Here is an 18,509-nt window from a genome sequence, read left to right on the forward strand (position 1 = left end):
TGGTTCATCATTCTGAGGTGCTTGGAGTGGGAACTATAAGTGATTTCAAAAGTCTCCATGGTTGTATCAAAATAATTCAATTGAGGCCTAGTAGATTCATGTGGAATTATGAGAATGAGTTTGTTGAGCTCCTGCAAAGGATTGTTTTCCTCATCGCAAGGAGATTTGGAGAAGTCACCTTTACAGTCATGGCTCTGTTTGACACCTTGGGGAGATATGTTGTGGAGTTTGATTGTGAGTTGAGTTGACTTATTTTCCTATTGCCTAGGCTTGTGATAGACGGGGGCATTGTTGATATTGATTACTCTGAGCTTTATGGGCATGAGATGCTGCATGATATTGATTTCAGTCCTTAAAGGTTTTTCAGTCTAAGCATCATGCATGGTAACATTTTGGAGATACAAGGGAGGTTAGTGCAGTTGTGGTGTGATGTTTTCACTAATATGATCAGAGTGGCGCAACATCAACATGGTGGGTTCTTCCCGAGACGAACATGGGACCCTGTGATTGTACTTGTTTTGGTGTGGATCAATCTAAAATTCTCTGGAGTTGTGGTGGCATTGCTTGAGGACAAGCAATTTTGTAAAGGGCAGACGGTAATGTCCCCTTTTCCGCTCTAGTTTGTTTTGGGGATTGTTGGCCAATTCTGAGACTCGTTGATTAGTCAGAAACAGAAATTAGGGTTTCCAACTTTTGTGGAGGTTTGCGGGAGACGTTTGATGATTGACAAGTTCGAATTCTACAATTCAGATTGTGAATTCTTTCTAGGTTTTTAGAGAGCTTCGCGATGGTGTGACATGCAACTGAATCTGAAGACTTTTCCAAACTTACTATTTTTAGTAAGTGGGGGTGACGACAGCTTACTTTTCTGGGTTTTTCTGGATTTTCAAAGAGTCTCGCGATGGTGTGACATGTAAACGAATCAGAACACTTTTCCGTACTTACTACTTTTAGTAAGTTGTGATGGCTACTCAATATGTGGTTAAATTGCATTTGGACACACTTACTATTTTTAGCAGTATGCTATATTTAGTAAGTGACAATTGCTTCTTGATTTGTGCCCTAACGGAGTTTGGAGACACTATTTTTAGAGTTCTGAGTTGAGCCAATGCAACACAGGCTATTTATGGCAATCCAGCTTGGCATGATGATCCAAAGATTCACTTCTATTTTCAGCAGGCTAGTTCAAATGGCTATTTCCAACAGGTCAATTGAGCAATTTGTCTTCTAGCATTCTTGGAGCTTATTTTAGGCGATTTTTGCTTGGGGAAAAATATTTTACAAGTGATGCCTTAGAAAGAAAAATGTTAATTTTATGAAAATAATTCACTTCATTTCCTTAGATGCCATATGTTAATTTTATGAAAATAATTCACTTCATTTCCTTGGATGCCATATCTCACTTTATAAATATTTCATAGAGTATATTTGCTACCTTGAGGGGGTTGATTTGAAGAATTAAGAATTATTTTTTTACTTATGTTGGGTTGGACGTCCCTGTTGAGGTATTTTTTCATTAAAATTATATCCTAGCAATTGACTTAATATTTGTCTATATGGGGCGGCCACTAAAGGGAGAAAATACTTTGGTTCTAAATGAAATATTATTATCCCTTGGGCGATTTGTGGAAAAGGAGAAATGGAATGAAATGAGTGCAAATTATAAGAGATTTGAATGTGGATGTTTAATCCCATATTGGAGAGAAAGGAAGTTTGACTTGATGAGAAAGCTATAAATATGCACCTTGGCCCTCATTTTTAGGACCCAAGAACAATTTTATAATGAAATGTTGTTGAAATACAAAGTGATAGCTTCGGGGAACACTTACCTCCTAGCCATAGCTTGATTTCTTGCTTGCAATACAGCAACTAGTCAAGCCAGAGACTGCTCTTCATTTAGAGGACTGGATTGAAAATAATGTTGCAGATTTATGTATTAGATTTTTTATTTTTGGGAGTGTTGTAGTGTGTTTCTAGGTTGTTTTCCAGTGTAGCTAAAGTGTGTTTTCGCTCATAGCTCCTTTTGTGTGTGCCAACTCGTTCCGAGGTTTGCTAGATCAATTCCTATGCCATGGGCAATTCATCTTGTAAGATTTTGTTGAATATTTCGGAGTATGGGATTTTATATTGCAAGTCGTACTTTTCAGCTGTAAACGTTTTTGTTGGAGGTGTTTGGGGTTGTGTGTTATGTTGATTGTGTTTTGTTGGAGTCATTTCCTCAATGTTGCCTTAATCGCTTTATTCCTAGGGTCTTCGAAGTGTGTTTAGAGATAAGTTGGGTGTGTTGGGAGTGATTTAGAAGTGTTGGTGAGGATTTTCATGTTGTTGGTCTGTATTTCCAGCCTACTATTCATTCATATCAGATTCAGTTTTGGGGGGTTGAAGCTGGTTTTTCAAGTGTGAGTCTATTGGTGTAGAGTGAAGAGTCTTGGTAATAAGTTGCAGCTGTTAGTTTGAGTTTTGGCATTTGAATATCCATGATGAATCATATTGTAATGCTGGTTAGTAGTACTAACAGCAATTTATTTGAACTCTCTTAGTCCCACTGCATAAGTGGAAGAGGTTGGCCTTGCCCCCTGGTTTGGATAGTGATTCTAGTAATTTTATAATCCATGTTTGCATTGTAAAGCTGATTAGTAGTACTAACAGCTATATACTTGGATGGTTGCTCTTTGTCCCACTGCATAAGTGGAAGAGGCTAGTTTGTCGTCTTCTTATCTATTGTAACACTGTCCTCCCGCTGAATAAGCGATTGTTGATTGTAATCTCATTTTCAGTCTTGTCGTTGAATAAGCGGTTGAGTTGATTGTAATCTCATTTTCAGTCTTGTCGCTGAATAAACGGTAGAGTTGATTGCTAATTCATTTCTAGTCCTCCCGTTGCATAAGCGGTAAAGTGATTGTTCTTCAATTTCTTGCATCATCCTTGGTTGGTTTACCGCCAAGTGATTCTTCATATTCTCCATATCCTGTTGAAAAGTGGAAGGGGTTGGCTTGCCGCCCAAGCATTGTATTATTTCCAGTTATTTGAAGCTAACAATCCCCTCAACACTGTATGCTCTCACCTTCCTATATTGGGCACTTGGTGATCAAAAAGTGGAAGGGTTACAATTTCAGCATTATTATATCTTGATTTCCTAACCTTAACAGGTTCTTGTTGTGATTGTAACTGGAAATAAATTGAAAAAAATTGTGGGGATATTACATAGGAGGAGCGTGGCAACACAAAGGATGTATAAATCAGGAACAATCAGCAACAGTGGTAAGAAATTCATCACAATCCTTTTCCTTCAAATCTTATTAGCAAATCAATTTCTGGTCGTCTATGTCTGAGTACTAGTCTAAAAGTTAGATGAAACAGTTATCGAGTGGTTGCTCTGTAATTTTATCAGAACTTCAAGAGGTTGTACAGATCAAACCAAAATTCAATATTTCAAGTTGCATTACGCTTGTTATAGATAGTTCTTTTCCTCTGAAACAGTAGATCCATTTTCATCTTTTCAGTCAGATTAAGTCTTTTGCAGGGACACTCAATTTTTTTTTCTCATGACTACTTATCAGGTATGCTTGTACAGACGCTGGTTTCATCACAATACTGCAAGACTGGCATGGATACATGTGATCCTATTGAACCAGGTAAAATATCTAGGACAATTTTCTCTCATATAAAATAAACTATTAGAAATTAAACTTAGGCATAATTATCTTTGCAAATAGAATTAAAGTAAACAATCTTCAGCTTGTTAAATTCCTAAAGGTTGTTTACGTATCCCTTAGACAACCATTTGCAATTCAGTTGTGGCGTGCAACTGCAAAAGGATTTGTTCTGTGTATTTACGCATCTTATATCCCTACAACAGCATCAACACCCTGAGCTAACTAAAGTGATTAGAGTACAAAGATGGTGTTTGGCCTGTACAATAAATATATGACAGCTTGATCTATTTACTTATACGCTGCAGTTGATATAACTTGCTTTCTTGTCTTTATGTAGCTTGAGGAAGATCAATCCATCTGATCTCCACTTCTAGTTCCCCACTCTCCACATTCTGAAGCCTCAAACATAAATCCTGAATTGTCTGTCCACTAACATGCCGAATGCAACTATCTTTCCCAAGACAGTTGTCCTTGGATGCCACCAATCTGCGCAATTCAGTATCAGAGTTAACACTCTGTGGATTGTTTCTCATATTTACAGACGTGACCAGAGGTTGCAGATCAATTTCAGCATCTCCCATCTTGTCATCTTTGCTCAATGTGTCCTTATCTAGTACTTGCTGGATAAAAAAAAGTCAAATTTTCTATATCAATAAATTTATTGATTCATTGAAAAGCCAAATTACCCAGTCCAGTTATACAGCCTGGGAAAATAATATCATGTCAGGAATCTTAAAATAATTTTTTTTATACTAGCTCAAAATGGAAAAAAATCATCAGGCGTAAAACCGAGGAGACTCAGTTTTAATAATATTTGTTTTGTGTTGAGTCGAAGAAAGTTTGGAATAGTTTCACAAATAACATCATTCCCTGTGAAAACTATGAAAATAAAAATATACACAGTACGAGTGACACCAATATATTTTATAGAATGTCACAATATAATTGATTTTGATGAGTTTAAGAAAAAAATTATTTTACCATAAAAAAAAGGGGCTTAATCAAAAAAAAGAGTTCCCCTTGATCAGATTTTGTTTTGGCTCTCATCATTTAAAAAAAGAAAATTAAAAATACATCTAGCTATTTGGAGAGTTATTGGTTTGTGTCATTATACTATACAATAAAAATCATCAAGCTTACTCCATTAAGATCTGACACTATCTGATCGTTAATAACAACAATCATTTTTCTATCATCATCAATATAAATTGCCCTTCAAAAAAGACAAGTTGTGTCCATGCAAACAACCAATATTCATCCTAATTTTATGCTTCTTTTAGTTGGAAAATAACAATGGTGCTGCTTTATAGAAATACTGGGAATAAGCTATTGTCCCCACAAGTACTTCGACCACACAAATGTATGATTTATGTATTCATAATGTGAATAGATATTGACATTTTGTTGAAGTCGCAAGTAAAGCTTACAAGAGATAAATTTGTTCTATAGAAAAAATCAATTTCCTCCCAACTGAATACACAAAAGAAACACAGATGACATCCTCGACAAATTAGTACAGCTATGAAATATCCCACCCTTATCCTGCCCTGTTTTTTTCTGATTGCTGGGCTGAATTTTTTGAGTTTCTTTGTGAGCGCTTTGGTTTGGTTTTAATGAGTTTTCAATGCGTAGATGTTTTTGCCATGATATGAAGCAATTATAGAAACATTTAACATAAGAAATAACAACAAATATAGGGACTGGAATTAAAATCAGAAGTCTGATATAGTTCTGAACAGCAAAATTTTCGCATTGAATTCAATGAGTTTCAATACAATGTCATAACCGATTGTTGCCTTCAACATTATGATGCATAAAATGCCAATCAACAAGGTATGGATGCTAATTATAAATCTGATTTCTATGGCAGACCTGAAACAAGGATGAGGCTGTCCCAAATGTCTTAAATAGCTCCTTAAATCACCTCCGAAGGTTAGCGCTAGGTCTCCAAGGTAAGTGTTCAAACCCTTGCTTAACAATGCAATTCTATTAAGCCCTTGCTCAAACAAATCCAACCCCTTCTGAATTGAAGTCTGATATAAATTTTGCCAAGTTTAAAACACAAATCTGAATGTTGACAAATGCCAACAATCATATAAAACCCTTCCAAAACATAGCAGTCACCTCCAAACCCTAACCGTCCAAGCTATTATGAAAATATAACAAAGAAGCTTCCAAATCTGAAGCAATATGCTATGTTGGACGTCCCCATAAATTCTGCATATAGACAATGAATTTTGACAATGAATTCTATAAGGAATTTGACTTTGACTCTCAATTTAAAACAAATTTGCCATAAGAACTCTACTAGTTCTTATATGTTAAGGTTCTATAATGGATATGTGCATGTTTTATCCATGTTTTCACATGAATATTTAAAATTTTCCTATGTATTTTAATTTTCTCTACTTTTATATAGCCATCCCCTTTGCTGTCCCCTAGCCGTCCCCAAAATTGGCAAAAAAAATCACCGTCCCGGAAACGCGTACCCCCGTCCCCGGCCGTCCCCGTCCCGGAAACTAGGGGTAACATAGGCAATATGTCTTCCACCTGGCAATATACTTCATCCAAACCCCTAGAAAACCAAACTGAAATTGACCTAGCACTGGAGAACATCACATCTTCAAAACTTCACAAATTTCAAAAGAACTTGTTTGTCAAAACCTCCAGAGAGATTTCCAGTAGAAACCTCCAACAATTTGATAATAAAGCACAATGGCGATTATCAAAGCGCAATTGCGAATACTAGATGAATCCACACCAAAGATGGATTTGGATTTGGATTTCTGTCCAAACCACCATTTCTTGTAAATGAAAGCTAAAGCTCTCAAGCTTTTCAAAGAAAAATAAAATAAGCCAAGTATATGCAAATGAGCTCCAAATGAGCCCTTTTATAATTCTTCAAGGAAGCTTCCGACTAACCCATTTAATTTTCCCTCTCTTTTAATTTTCATATTTACTTGCAATTGGAAATAATAATAAAGTGACCCCTTATATAATTTTTAACTAGTATAAAGTCACTTTATGAATTAATTTTAATATTCACCTTATATCTCTCTATATTGGTGCCCCCTTTATGGCTTTTATTTAATCACTTTATGCGATTAATATATTTAACTCTTTTAAACCCTTATAACCCCTTCTCATAAAGTCATTTATGCCACCATCCCCCTGCGTTCCCAAACTTAGGCCCCAAGTACCCTTGTCCCCGAGACTCGTCCCCCAAAGGAAATGTGCCAAACCCCGTGGAACTATACCTTTTAGCATGTCACCATTTAAATATTTTCGTGCTCTTTCTAATGAGCTATAATACTGAGATGCCCAATAAATTATTTTAATTAAAATGGCAACCTTAGTGAAATTAATTAAATATAGCTCTAAATTACACTCAAATAGAGACAATGGTCGAAATGTATCAGAATCGAAAATTGACTGCATAGGAGTGATCTCAATAATGGAAGATGATAAACGGACCGAGCCGGGTAACTTACTAAAAATAGATGCTGCCTCCAAGAATCTTAGAGACCAAACTGGGAGCCAAAAATAACATTTGAAATAGTACAACTCCACTAAACCATCTAAGCTCACTAGTAATATCAAATTACCCCTCTAAATAGGCTAACACAAACCTAGAAAGTCAGCACCATCTGGTTTCTTTGATAATAGTCATGATGTTGAAGACCACGATGCTTGAAGCCTATCATCTCCTTTGAAAGTTTGTGCATCATTTTCATGACTTTGCTCTTGAAATCCAAAGATCAAGAGAGTGAAGCGAATGTCATCTCCACATGTGTTGTATGTGCATGACTTGACATTGGTGTAAGTAGGGCAGCTTGTAGCTAGTTGGGCGTAACTTGGGGATACACCTAAAGGTATATCGCGACAGCAAGCTTCAAAGCAATTTTACCTATTTGAATAAAATTGTGCTCAACTCATGCTACCAAGTTGAATGCCTCTTAAAGCATCATCCCAATAATGTCCTAAATCATCATACCTCTATTTGGTTTTATTACATAGATATAGAACAAAAATGCAATACCATCAAGAGCTCTAGTTTCAACAACGATTTGTTCCCATGTCCAACTAAAACACTTATCGAACATCTTTGCTTGGTCATCATAAACTGCTCAAATAAAAAGAGGCTATCACTCTAGACTCCTTGAAGCATCCTGAAATGCAAGTCCAATAGTATCCTAGTCAAGAACAAATCCAAGGGTTGGACTTTAGAACCAATCTAAGGCCTTACTCTTGAATGACTTAACCTACAAGTAACCTAAATGCTACATCATGCTCTGTAATATGATCCAATGTGAACACATTTGGCACATCTTCAACGTGCTCCTATGCTAGAACCAAAGCCATTCCCTATAGAAGAGGACATCTTTAAGGTTGAAATAGAAAGATCATTCCATTGATTTATAATTTTATTACAGGCAAACTTCCAAAGCTCCATGAAACAAAAGATTTGTTTCTCTACCTATGTCACGTTCTATCAATGTTGTTTGTACTTGTGCAAACGTAAGGCAAAAGAGAACCTATTCTTGTTCTCACGCGTGGTGGAAGTAGCACACAAGAAGATCCCACTCTTCACTGATTTCTTTCTTGGACCCTTATTAACTACACATTTTTTTGCATGCTATTTTGATAGAAAGGAGTTGCCAAGTGATTGGAGTGCTTCAAAACACCACTAAAGGCTTCACCAACACATTGAAGGAAATAAAAATTACACTACGCACAATCTCGTTGTCATATCTCGACTTTTACTTTGTGAAATATAATATTTACTGGTAAATGTGAATAATTATTTGATACTTTTATTTTGTGTAACATAATATTTAGTGGTAAACTAAGTCACAAGGTTAGAATTTGAGTTTGAGTTCGACAACAATGAAATTCGGATGAAGTTCGGCAAGGATAAAATTCAAAAAAAAATTCAATATGAAATTCGCCTAATAAATTTAAATTAAAAAATTATATAAATAATAAATCTATTAAATTGTCAAATAATTTAACAATGTTAAAAAAATTTGAAATTAAATTATACTTCAAAATAAAATAGTCAAATTAATAAAATAACATTATATTAAATTTAGAATTAATATAAATATTTTACATTTATTAAATTAAAATTATTAAAAATATACAATATTATAAGATTTGAATACATTATAATAAGTTTAAAATTTGTAACATTGATATGTTCATAGTTTTAATTTAAATTATACTTTAAAATAAAATAGTCAAATTAATAATATTAATTATATTAAATTTAGAATTAATATAAATATTTTACATTTATTAAATTAAAATTATTAAAAATAAACAATATTATAAGATTTGAATACATTATAATAAGTTTAAAATTTTGTAACATTGATATATTCAAAATTTTAATTTTAATTTACTAATATATAAATTATAATCCCCCTTTCTCCTCCGCGTTCTGAGTTGATGCTTTCAACGATTAAATGTTCGTTTGACCCTGCCCTTTTGATCTGTTCAACTTGGCAATGAATCGAGTGATGGCAAAGGTGTGCACTACACATGCCCTGGTTATTCATTTAACCGAGCTTTTGCCAACATTCCCATCATGCTCAATAACAAAATCAATGGACTCCAATACGCAAAACATTCACAACAAACCATGGTTTTGTTTGCTGAATTTTGAACTTCATACATGAAGTTCGGCGAACCCTGTGACTTAGGTGGTAAATATGAATATTTATTTGATGTGATTTAATCATGCATATTTACATTATGAATTTAACTATTAATCATAGATGCAATGATGATGCAATATATGTAATTTTGTTTTGTTATGACTTATAGATTAAGCTATTGATGACAAATCGAGTGCAAGTGTGTGCAAGTAATGTCGAAGGCGAGAACATAGTTGAAGTAGATGTGTCTAGCTTCTTGGAGAAAATAGTTGAGGTAGATGTGTCTAGCTTCTTGGTTGTAAGTGCTATGAGGGAGTCAATGCACACACCACGTAGTCATTCATATAGTTGCATTAAGTTTTGATGGTGTTGCATGATCTATAAAGTCAAAAAGTAAATTGATAAACTAATGTGTCAGTGATATATTAGTAGTTAATAAAAAATTGTATTATTTGAAAACCATATTGTTTATCTAATTAGAAATGATCAAATAAATATAAAATTTAAGTATATAAAATATACATATTTATCTTCATATATATAGATATATTATTTTATTACTAATACAGAAATTACATATTTTATTTAAAAGTTCTCCAATAATATAATTATTATTTTAAACATTTTATATATACTTTTATTAAAAAAAAAAGGAAACTTAAATAATCATCATATTTTAATCATATTAAATAAACTAAAATAATCATCATAATTTAATTATATTAAATAAACTAAAATAACAATCATATTTTAATTATATTAAATAAAATAAAATAGAATCTCTTAAAACTTAAAAAGTAAGATAAGGATACGTGCCCTAAGAGAAGACTTAATATCTCTTTTAAAAGAAAAGTCTAAGAAAGTAGAAAAGCCTACGTGGGGCTCTCATAAAGAGATTAAATTCATTTTTAAGACCAAAAAAAAGAGAATTTAGATAATAACCATTCAAAAAAATATGAGCAGTTTGCTCTGATGTGAAAAATATTATAGAAAGATATAGATTTGGGGAACGGATCTGAAGGAAGGGAGGATAATTTTTCACGCAGAATAGATTGTGGAATGTTTTGAAGGAGGAACTACTCTGCAGATTTAACTTGTCAACAATAGAGGGATCAACACATTTTATCATATAAGATTTTATTGATAAGGTATTTTCTATGATTAATTTCATCTACGAAACCAAATTTCACTTTTATTGCTAGAAACATTGAAATCTGAAAATTTATTACTGTAATTGTTTTAACTGTGTGAACATAAAATAATTTAATAATTGTGTGTAGATAATTGTAGAATTTACATGCAATTATGGATGTAACCTATAAAGACAAATGATATAAAAATAAAATAAAACATTTGTTAATTGTCAGATTTTATATATATATATATATATATCATGTTTTCAGAGATAAAATCTGATTGACAAAAGAATACATAGTTAATTTATATGTATGTATACATATAACTCATACTTAATATCTTGAAAATGTTCAAATGATTGTAACCCTCTTTCCTATGTCTGAAATTTCTTGATTTTACTATTATATAAAAGCATGCATGAATACGGTTAGGAAGCATTAAAAGAAATATAAGTGCTGAAATGAAAAGTGCATAAACAATCATGTTAACGTAATGATGTGCATAGATCTGAAAATTGTATGGAAAAGAATCAAGCATGTATTTAGAATTTGCATGTAGAATTGAATAGTTTTGTCGCATAAAAGAAATATGCATTTGCATAAATTATTACATGGATACCTGTTAGGAATGAATGCAATTGAAACATTATTGCATAAAATAAAGAATAGACATGTATGATGTGTTATTTACCATGCATGTGTGTTTGGGAAAGCATATCTTCCGAGATAGGGTGCTGAATGTGGATTTACAAAGGAAAAGAGGTTCACATTTCTATTAAATGTACTTTGGTCAAAGTCCGGGGTTCATTGGGATAGATGAACATTGCCTAGCAAAACTTAATTAATAAAGTCCTCTACCACATGTTCACATGGCACATTCGAGTTAGGAGTTTCATGTATATCAGGCTTGCACCAAGATTCCCTCCTGCTACTTATCTCCAAGTTGCTAGGCACTTCGAGAAGGGTCGGTGGTTCTTCGTGTCAAAGAGAACTACAAGGAAGCTAAGGCTTCATGGTTGGGCGGAAAAACACCTTAACTACGTTCTCATCCCTCGATCAGCAAAAGACCAAGAGGTTTAATGGCGATCAAAGGCTCTTCATTTTATATCATTGATATGTATCATGTACTATTTACTTATTGTACTTGTACTTGGGAATGGAAAGATTGATTCCATTATATGCATGTAAAATGAATCTTTGTACTCTCTTATGTAAAGGTACTAGTACTTGGATCTATATAAATACATGGACTAACGATAAGATATCGTTTAATTATACTTGAATTTTATTTCATTTTCAAATAACAAATTTTGTGCTATTAATTATATGGAGAAAATCAGTAAGGAAAATGTGATCCTTACATTTTGGTATCACAGCTCTAGGTTAAACACTAGGGCCTTGTCCACTGTGCTAAAGAGTAACTCTTGTTGTAGGACAAATTAGCTTACCACTATGGACAATAGACACACAAATCACAGTGGTTCAAGCAATGGTCTGAATGAAAGGATGGATCAAATACTTGACCCTCTGAACCAACAGGGTGCTTGCATGGAAAACTTAAGAGCAAGAGATTTATGGAATTCACGAGGGTCAAAATCAAAATCAAAATCCTAGGCATGAAGAACAAAATCAAAGAGCTGAGAACCAAAGAGAGAATAACCAGGGTAGAATCACAAATAAATTGGGAAAAGACCTCAAAAAGGTCACCCCACCCAAGTGTGACGAAGCAAAGTCATGGATTATCGAGATGGAAAAATATTTTGAATTCCACAATCTTTTTGATGAAACTAAGTCAATTTGGGCAGCTTATCAACTTACTGGTGAAGTGGCCACGTGGTGGGATAATGAGAAAGCCAAGAAGAAATTATTGCCAAGAGAGGTCACATGGGAGTGTTTCCTCCAACTCTTTAGGAAACGGTGGTTGCCCCAACTTTTTTTCAACAGGAAAATGACAGAGTTTCAAAATTTTACTCAAGGTGGTTTGATAGTCACATGGTATTCAAAAAGGTTCTCCAATCTTCTCAAATAAGTTCCTCAATACCAGCTCAATGAGCGTTTCCGTATTCAAAAGTTTATTTTGGGGTTACGACCTCATATAGGAGCAAAGGTAGACATCCACAATCCTAAGACTATGGTCAAGACAAGGGTGAAGGTAGATACAATGGGAACCAAAAAAGAGCAAACAATAACAGGAACAACTTTAACAATGAGAAGTCCAATGAGCAGAGGGCACCACAAGGTGGATGTTAGGTGTGTGGAGGCGAACACTATGCCAACACTTCCCCTCAACGAGAAGGAAGACAGAAGGGACATAATTGGCAAGAGCCACCTCAACATCAAATTCATGTTGCAGTTGATAGTAGGCAAGCTGAATTCCAGGCCTCACCCATCCAACTTTCGAGGAAACTCTATGGCCATATTGTTTCCATATTAATAGATACTAGAGCAACACAATGTTTCATAGATCCTAAAATAGTATCAAAATTACCAGTTAGACCAAGATACATGTTAAATTCTTGGTCAGTTCAATATGGAAATCGAGCAGAGAAGAGGGTAGACTTATGTCTCTTTTGCAGTGAGTTTAAAGCTTTTGAGCTTCCAGACCCAAGTAAATCTCTATGTTTCACCCTTGGGATCCTATGATATCATCTTAGGAATCAATTGGTTAACTGAGCATAAATCCATAGTCAATTGTGAAGATAAGGTGATTCATTGTCTAGATGATTATGGGAATCCCATTGAGATCCATGTTATTCAAAGACCACTTGAACTCAGACAAATCTCAGCCATGCAGCTTAAAAAGGCTCAAAGGAAGGGATGCTCAATCTATGTTGTGCAAGTTAGTGACCTCAATGTTTCAAAACCAGTATAGATGACCATCCTATCCTCAAGGAATTCTGAGATGTATTTCCAGAAGATCTCATAGAATTACCGCCAAAGAGAATTTAATTTCTCCATTGATCTTCTACCTAGAACTAAACCACAGTCCAAGGCTCCATGCTGGATGACCACCACAGAGTTATATGAGCTAAAGGTACAACTATAGGAACTCTTGAATAAAGGATTCATAAGGCCTAGTGTGTCACCATGGGGTGCTCCTGTTATTTTTGTAAAGAAAAAGGATGGTACCATGCATCTATGTATCAATTATTGGATGCTTAACAAGGTTACTATTAAAAATAGGTACCCCCTTCCGAAGATTGAAGAACTTTTTGATCAAATGAAAGGGGCTACTATCTTCTCCAAGATGGATCTCAGATTCAGGATACCATCAATTGAGAATCAAGGAGGAGGCTATTCCAAAAACAGCTTTTAGAACTCAGTATGGACACTATGGATTTACAGTGTTACCATTCGAGTTAACCAATGCACCTGCAGCATTCGTGAATCTCAAGAATAGTGTCTTTCAAGATTGTTTAGATGATTTTGTATTAATCTTTCTTGATGACATCTTGATCTATTCAAAATTTGTGGAAGAACATGATAGACACATAAAGATAGTGTTGCAGCACTTAAGAGAGCGTAAATTATTCGGTAAGCTATCCAAATGCACTTTCTATCAAGACAAGGTACAATATTTGGGTCATGTAATATCAGCAAAGGGAATTGTAGTGGACCCTCAGAAAATCAAGGCAATTGTGGATTGGCCTACACCTCAAAATGTGTCAGAAGTTCGAAGCTTTATGGGTCTTGTTGGGTATTACCAAAAATTTGTAGGAGGATTCTCTAGAATCTCAGCACCAATCACTTCACTTTAGAAGAAAGGAAAAAAGTTTGAGTGGACTAAAGAGTGTGAGCAAGCCTTCCAATTATTGAAGGAAAAGCTCACTACTACTCCCATCCTAATTATACCAAATCCAAATGGACAGTTCATTGTAATAACTAATGCTTCAGGAGACGGAATAGGTGGAGTATTAATGGAGAATGGGCAAATTGTAGCTTATGAATCTAGGAAATTGAAGCCATATGAACTCAATTACACACCTCATGATTTGGTACTAGCTGCTACTGTTCATGCATTGCAAATGTGGAGGCATTACCTATTGACTTGTGGACTCGCCACGGACTCGCGAGTCCATAGGAGCCACGAGTCGACTCGCCAAGGACTCATGAGGTGGGTCCTGGCGAGTCCATATGAAAGACTCGCGAGTCTTTCGCAAGGATTCGCGCGAGTCTTTTGCTCGGACTCGCGAGTCTTTCATATGGACTCGCGCAGCCCAGTTTTTATGCCAAATAACCAATAAAACTCATTTTTGTTTTATTTTTTCACCTCATTTGGCATTTTTGATTGGTTATAGCAGGTTTGTAGGGTTTGAAGGAGGAGAGGGAAGAAGATAAAACCAGCAAAAGAGATCTAGGTAAGGATTTTTTCTCTGTTTTTTTTTCATTTGAATCATTTCCATGTTTGAAAATCCAAAAAATCTTGAAAGACAAGGGGATATGCTGCCAAAAAAATTTCTATTTCTTTTCCTAAGTTATTTCCTCATATTTTTTTCTTTTTTTTGAATGCTATTTTTCCCAAATGATTCATTGTCATTTTTTTTGTTGATTTTCCACAAAACCCTACTGATTTTTTTTTTTTTTCATGTTAAATAAGCAATGGCAAGTTCAACTCCAAGGGCAACCCCAAGGTCAGGAAGACAAAGAGATAAAGCATGGACATATGGGATTCCAGGAAGCAAAAAGGGGGAGGTCACTTGCATCGAATGTACAAAATGGATGACGGGTGGAATCGATAGATTAAAATACCACCTTGCACAAATACCTGGATATGGTGTGGAGGGATGCACCAAATCAACTCCTGAGATTATTAGAGAAATGAAGGTCATTCTTGCTGAGAATGATATGCAAAAGGAAGAAAGGCAAAAACAAAAGAAGCCATGGCAACTGCAATGAATCCCACATTGTCCACTTCGGGTCCCATTGGTCACACTCGTGGTCGTCAGCCACTTTCATCTTTTGGTGACAATGAGGGTGAGGCTAGCGGCACTCCTGTTAGATCAGACCCTAATTTTTTTGTACCACGCAATGTTCCAGGTGCACAACCTTCACTTGAAGGTACACAATGGAATAGAGAGAAGCATGAACAAGCAAGGATAGCAGCTTCAAACTTTTGGTTTTACAATAATCTATCTTGCAATGCAACAAACAATGTGTATTGGGAAGGTTTGGTTAATGCATTAACAGTTGCGGGTAAGGGGTTTAAGGCCCCAACAGGTCATGACTTCAGTGGGCCATTGCTAGAGAAAGCTGTAAAAAATACACAAGTTGTGGTTGATGATCAGGAAAGGTATTGGAAGAGAAAAGGATGCAGCATTTTATCTGATGGATGGACAAATGGACGGAATAGGACTCTTCTCAACTTCTTGGTGGCTTCAAATGGTGCCATGGTATTCCTAAAGTCTATTGATGCTTCAAATGAAATAAAAAATGTAGAGACTCTGTGTAATCTGTTGGATTGGGTGGTTCGAGAAGTTGGAGTTGAGAATGTTGTCCAAATTATCACGAACAACGCAGTTGCATATGTATCTGCAGGTAGAATGCTTATGGAGAGGCATCCTACGATTACATGGAGTCCTTGTGTTGCACATTGCTTGGACTTGATGCTAGAGGACATTGGGAAGATTGGATGGGTGAAAAAGGTCGTTGAAGATGCAAGAAGTGTCACCAAATTCATCTAAAACCATACAGGTGCTTGCTTTGATGAGAAAAAACACAAATAGCAAGGACCTTGTGCGACCTGGAGTGACACGATTTGCTAGCCACTTCATCACTTTGCAGAGCATTCTTAGTGCCATTCCTCATCTTAAGAAGATGTTTGTGTCTGATGCGTGGTTGGGGTCTGCATACTCCAAAAGACTTGAAGCAGAGAAGATTGTGAGCATTGTTTTTGATGAAGGGTTCACCAAAAGTGGAGAGAGTTGACTATGGTAAGTAACAAACACAAAAGTAAACTTTATACAATCTTGTCTATTTGCTGATTTTATTTTTTAGGGGTTAATTTTGTACTAATTTAAAATTTGTTTTCATTTTTTTAGGTGACAGAACCTTTGGTAAGGGTTCTTTGTATGGTGGATGGAGAGGGCATGCCAATGGGTTTCATTTATGAGGTCATGGATAGGGTCAACGAGGCCATTTCACATTACTATTGTGGAAATACAAGAAAATGTGAAATCCTTTGGCGCATCATTGATCGTAGGTGGACAAACCAACTCCACCAACCGATACATGCCTTCGCCTACTTTTTGAACCCGAAATTCTACTTCTCTGATTCATTTAGGGTTGATGAGGAGGTCATGGCAGGTGTTATTGCATGCATTGATAACATGGTACCTGATCCTGAGTTGAGAGACAAGGTTCTTGATGAGTTGGAGGTGAGATTTGACATTTGCAATTGCTCTATCTTTATTTATGAATTCGGAAATGTTCATTATTGAATTTGAGTTTGACACTTTGACTATCTATTTATGAATTTGGAAATGTTCATTGTCCAAGATCTACAAGAGTGCAGTGGGGAGACTCTTCTCATTACAACTAGCAATTGATAGGAAAGGAAAACAACAACCAGGTAAAAAATTTAGTAACTTAGTTCAATATTGCAAGAAAAAAACTACAAACTTGATTGTTACATTTTTTTCTCAATTCTAATATTTCTAAATGTTTTTTGTACATTTATGGTGGGAGAATTATGGTGCTGGCACGCCTAATCTTTAAAAGATAGCCGTCTATGTTTTGTCTCAGCCATGCAATGCTTCTGGGTGTGAACGAAATTGGAGTGTATTTGAGAGCATTCACACAAAGAAGAGAAATAGATTGACACAAAAACGGCTCAATGATCTAGTCTTCGTTCGGTACAACCTTCACCTTCGAGTTAGACAGGTGGAGGGTGTTTCACATGAGGCCATTGACTTGGATGAAATTGATCCATATGGTGATTGGACCGTGAATGAAGAAAATGATGGTGACGATGTCCTCCTTACCGAAGAAGAAATTGCAGAAATAGAGAGAGGAGCAGCACAAGATGCAGAAGGAGCAAGATTGGATGAAGATGAGGACGAAGATGAGGACGAGGATGAGGACTTTGACTTTGAAGAAGAATCATCTCACCATTTAGATACCACAACACCCACTGCTACTACTTCTAGCTCAAGGCCTGAAAAATTGAGCTATATTAGGAGAAATACAAAGAGGAAGATGTAGTCTTCTCTTTGGTTTGTTCATTGTTGTTTTTCACATTTGGAGTTGGACATATCATTATATGTAATTTTGTGAACATTTATAAACTTATGCTGCTATTATACATTTTAGAGTTGAAACTACGAGTATGAATGATGAAATTTCAAATATTGCGTGTTTGTAGATCATATGACGTGTAATGTTTCAATTATGGCTCTTATGTTCTCTAAATGCATTAATTTCTTTATGCTTTTTTTGTAAAACTACGGTTTTTTTTTTGCCAAGTCTTTCACGAGTCTTTCACGAATCCGAGTCCGAGTCCAAATTTTTGGTTTGTCGAGTCTATGGCAAGTCTGAGTTTTAAAACTTTGGGGAAAACCTTTTGAGTTAAAAACAGACCATTTGGGACTTAAGTACACTTCACTCAACCCAATCTTAATGCAAAACAGAGGAGATGGCTAGAATTTCTTAGTGAGTATGACTTTGGAATTGAATATATAAAAGGGAAACAAAACAGAGTAGCCAACACCCACAGTAGGAGAAGGCATCTAGCGGTCATAACCATCACTAAATCTAGTCTAAGACAACAAGTTATTCAACAACTACCAAGGGATGAGCATTATGATAGAGTGAAGCAAGCTTTAGAGAAGGAACCTTTAGACCCTCGTTTTGAAGGGTATGTGTTGGAGTCTGATGGCTTATTAAGATACCAAGGGAGGATGTATATTCCTGATTCTAGAGATCTAAGAAAGTTAATTATTGAAGAGATACACAATACACCATATTTAGGTTGCCCTAGAGTGACCAAGATGGTTGCAGAATTGAAGTCCTTATACTTTTGGCCAAAGCTCAAGAAAGATGGATCATACCATTTGTGGCAC

At 35.3% G+C, this 18,509-nt stretch overlaps 1 protein-coding gene across 2 annotated transcripts in view; it reads right to left on the reverse strand.

Annotated features, from left to right (window-relative positions):
• Positions 1–3,641: 3,641 nt before the first annotated feature.
• The window catches only part of LOC131049830 (protein C2-DOMAIN ABA-RELATED 3), a 95,514-nt gene continuing 80,646 nt past the window's right edge, over positions 3,642–18,509 (reverse strand). For both annotated transcript variants that reach the window (XM_057983924.1, XM_057983916.1), the window contains one exon: positions 3,642–4,276. In XM_057983924.1, the coding sequence (XP_057839907.1) occupies positions 3,986–4,276 (291 nt within the window). In that variant the 3' untranslated portion in view covers positions 3,642–3,985. The remainder of the gene's footprint in view (positions 4,277–18,509) is intronic.

The sequence above is a fragment of the Cryptomeria japonica genome, chromosome 5, assembly GCF_030272615.1.
Source record: "Cryptomeria japonica chromosome 5, Sugi_1.0, whole genome shotgun sequence".
NCBI classification, from domain to species: Eukaryota; Viridiplantae; Streptophyta; class Pinopsida; order Cupressales; family Cupressaceae; genus Cryptomeria; species Cryptomeria japonica.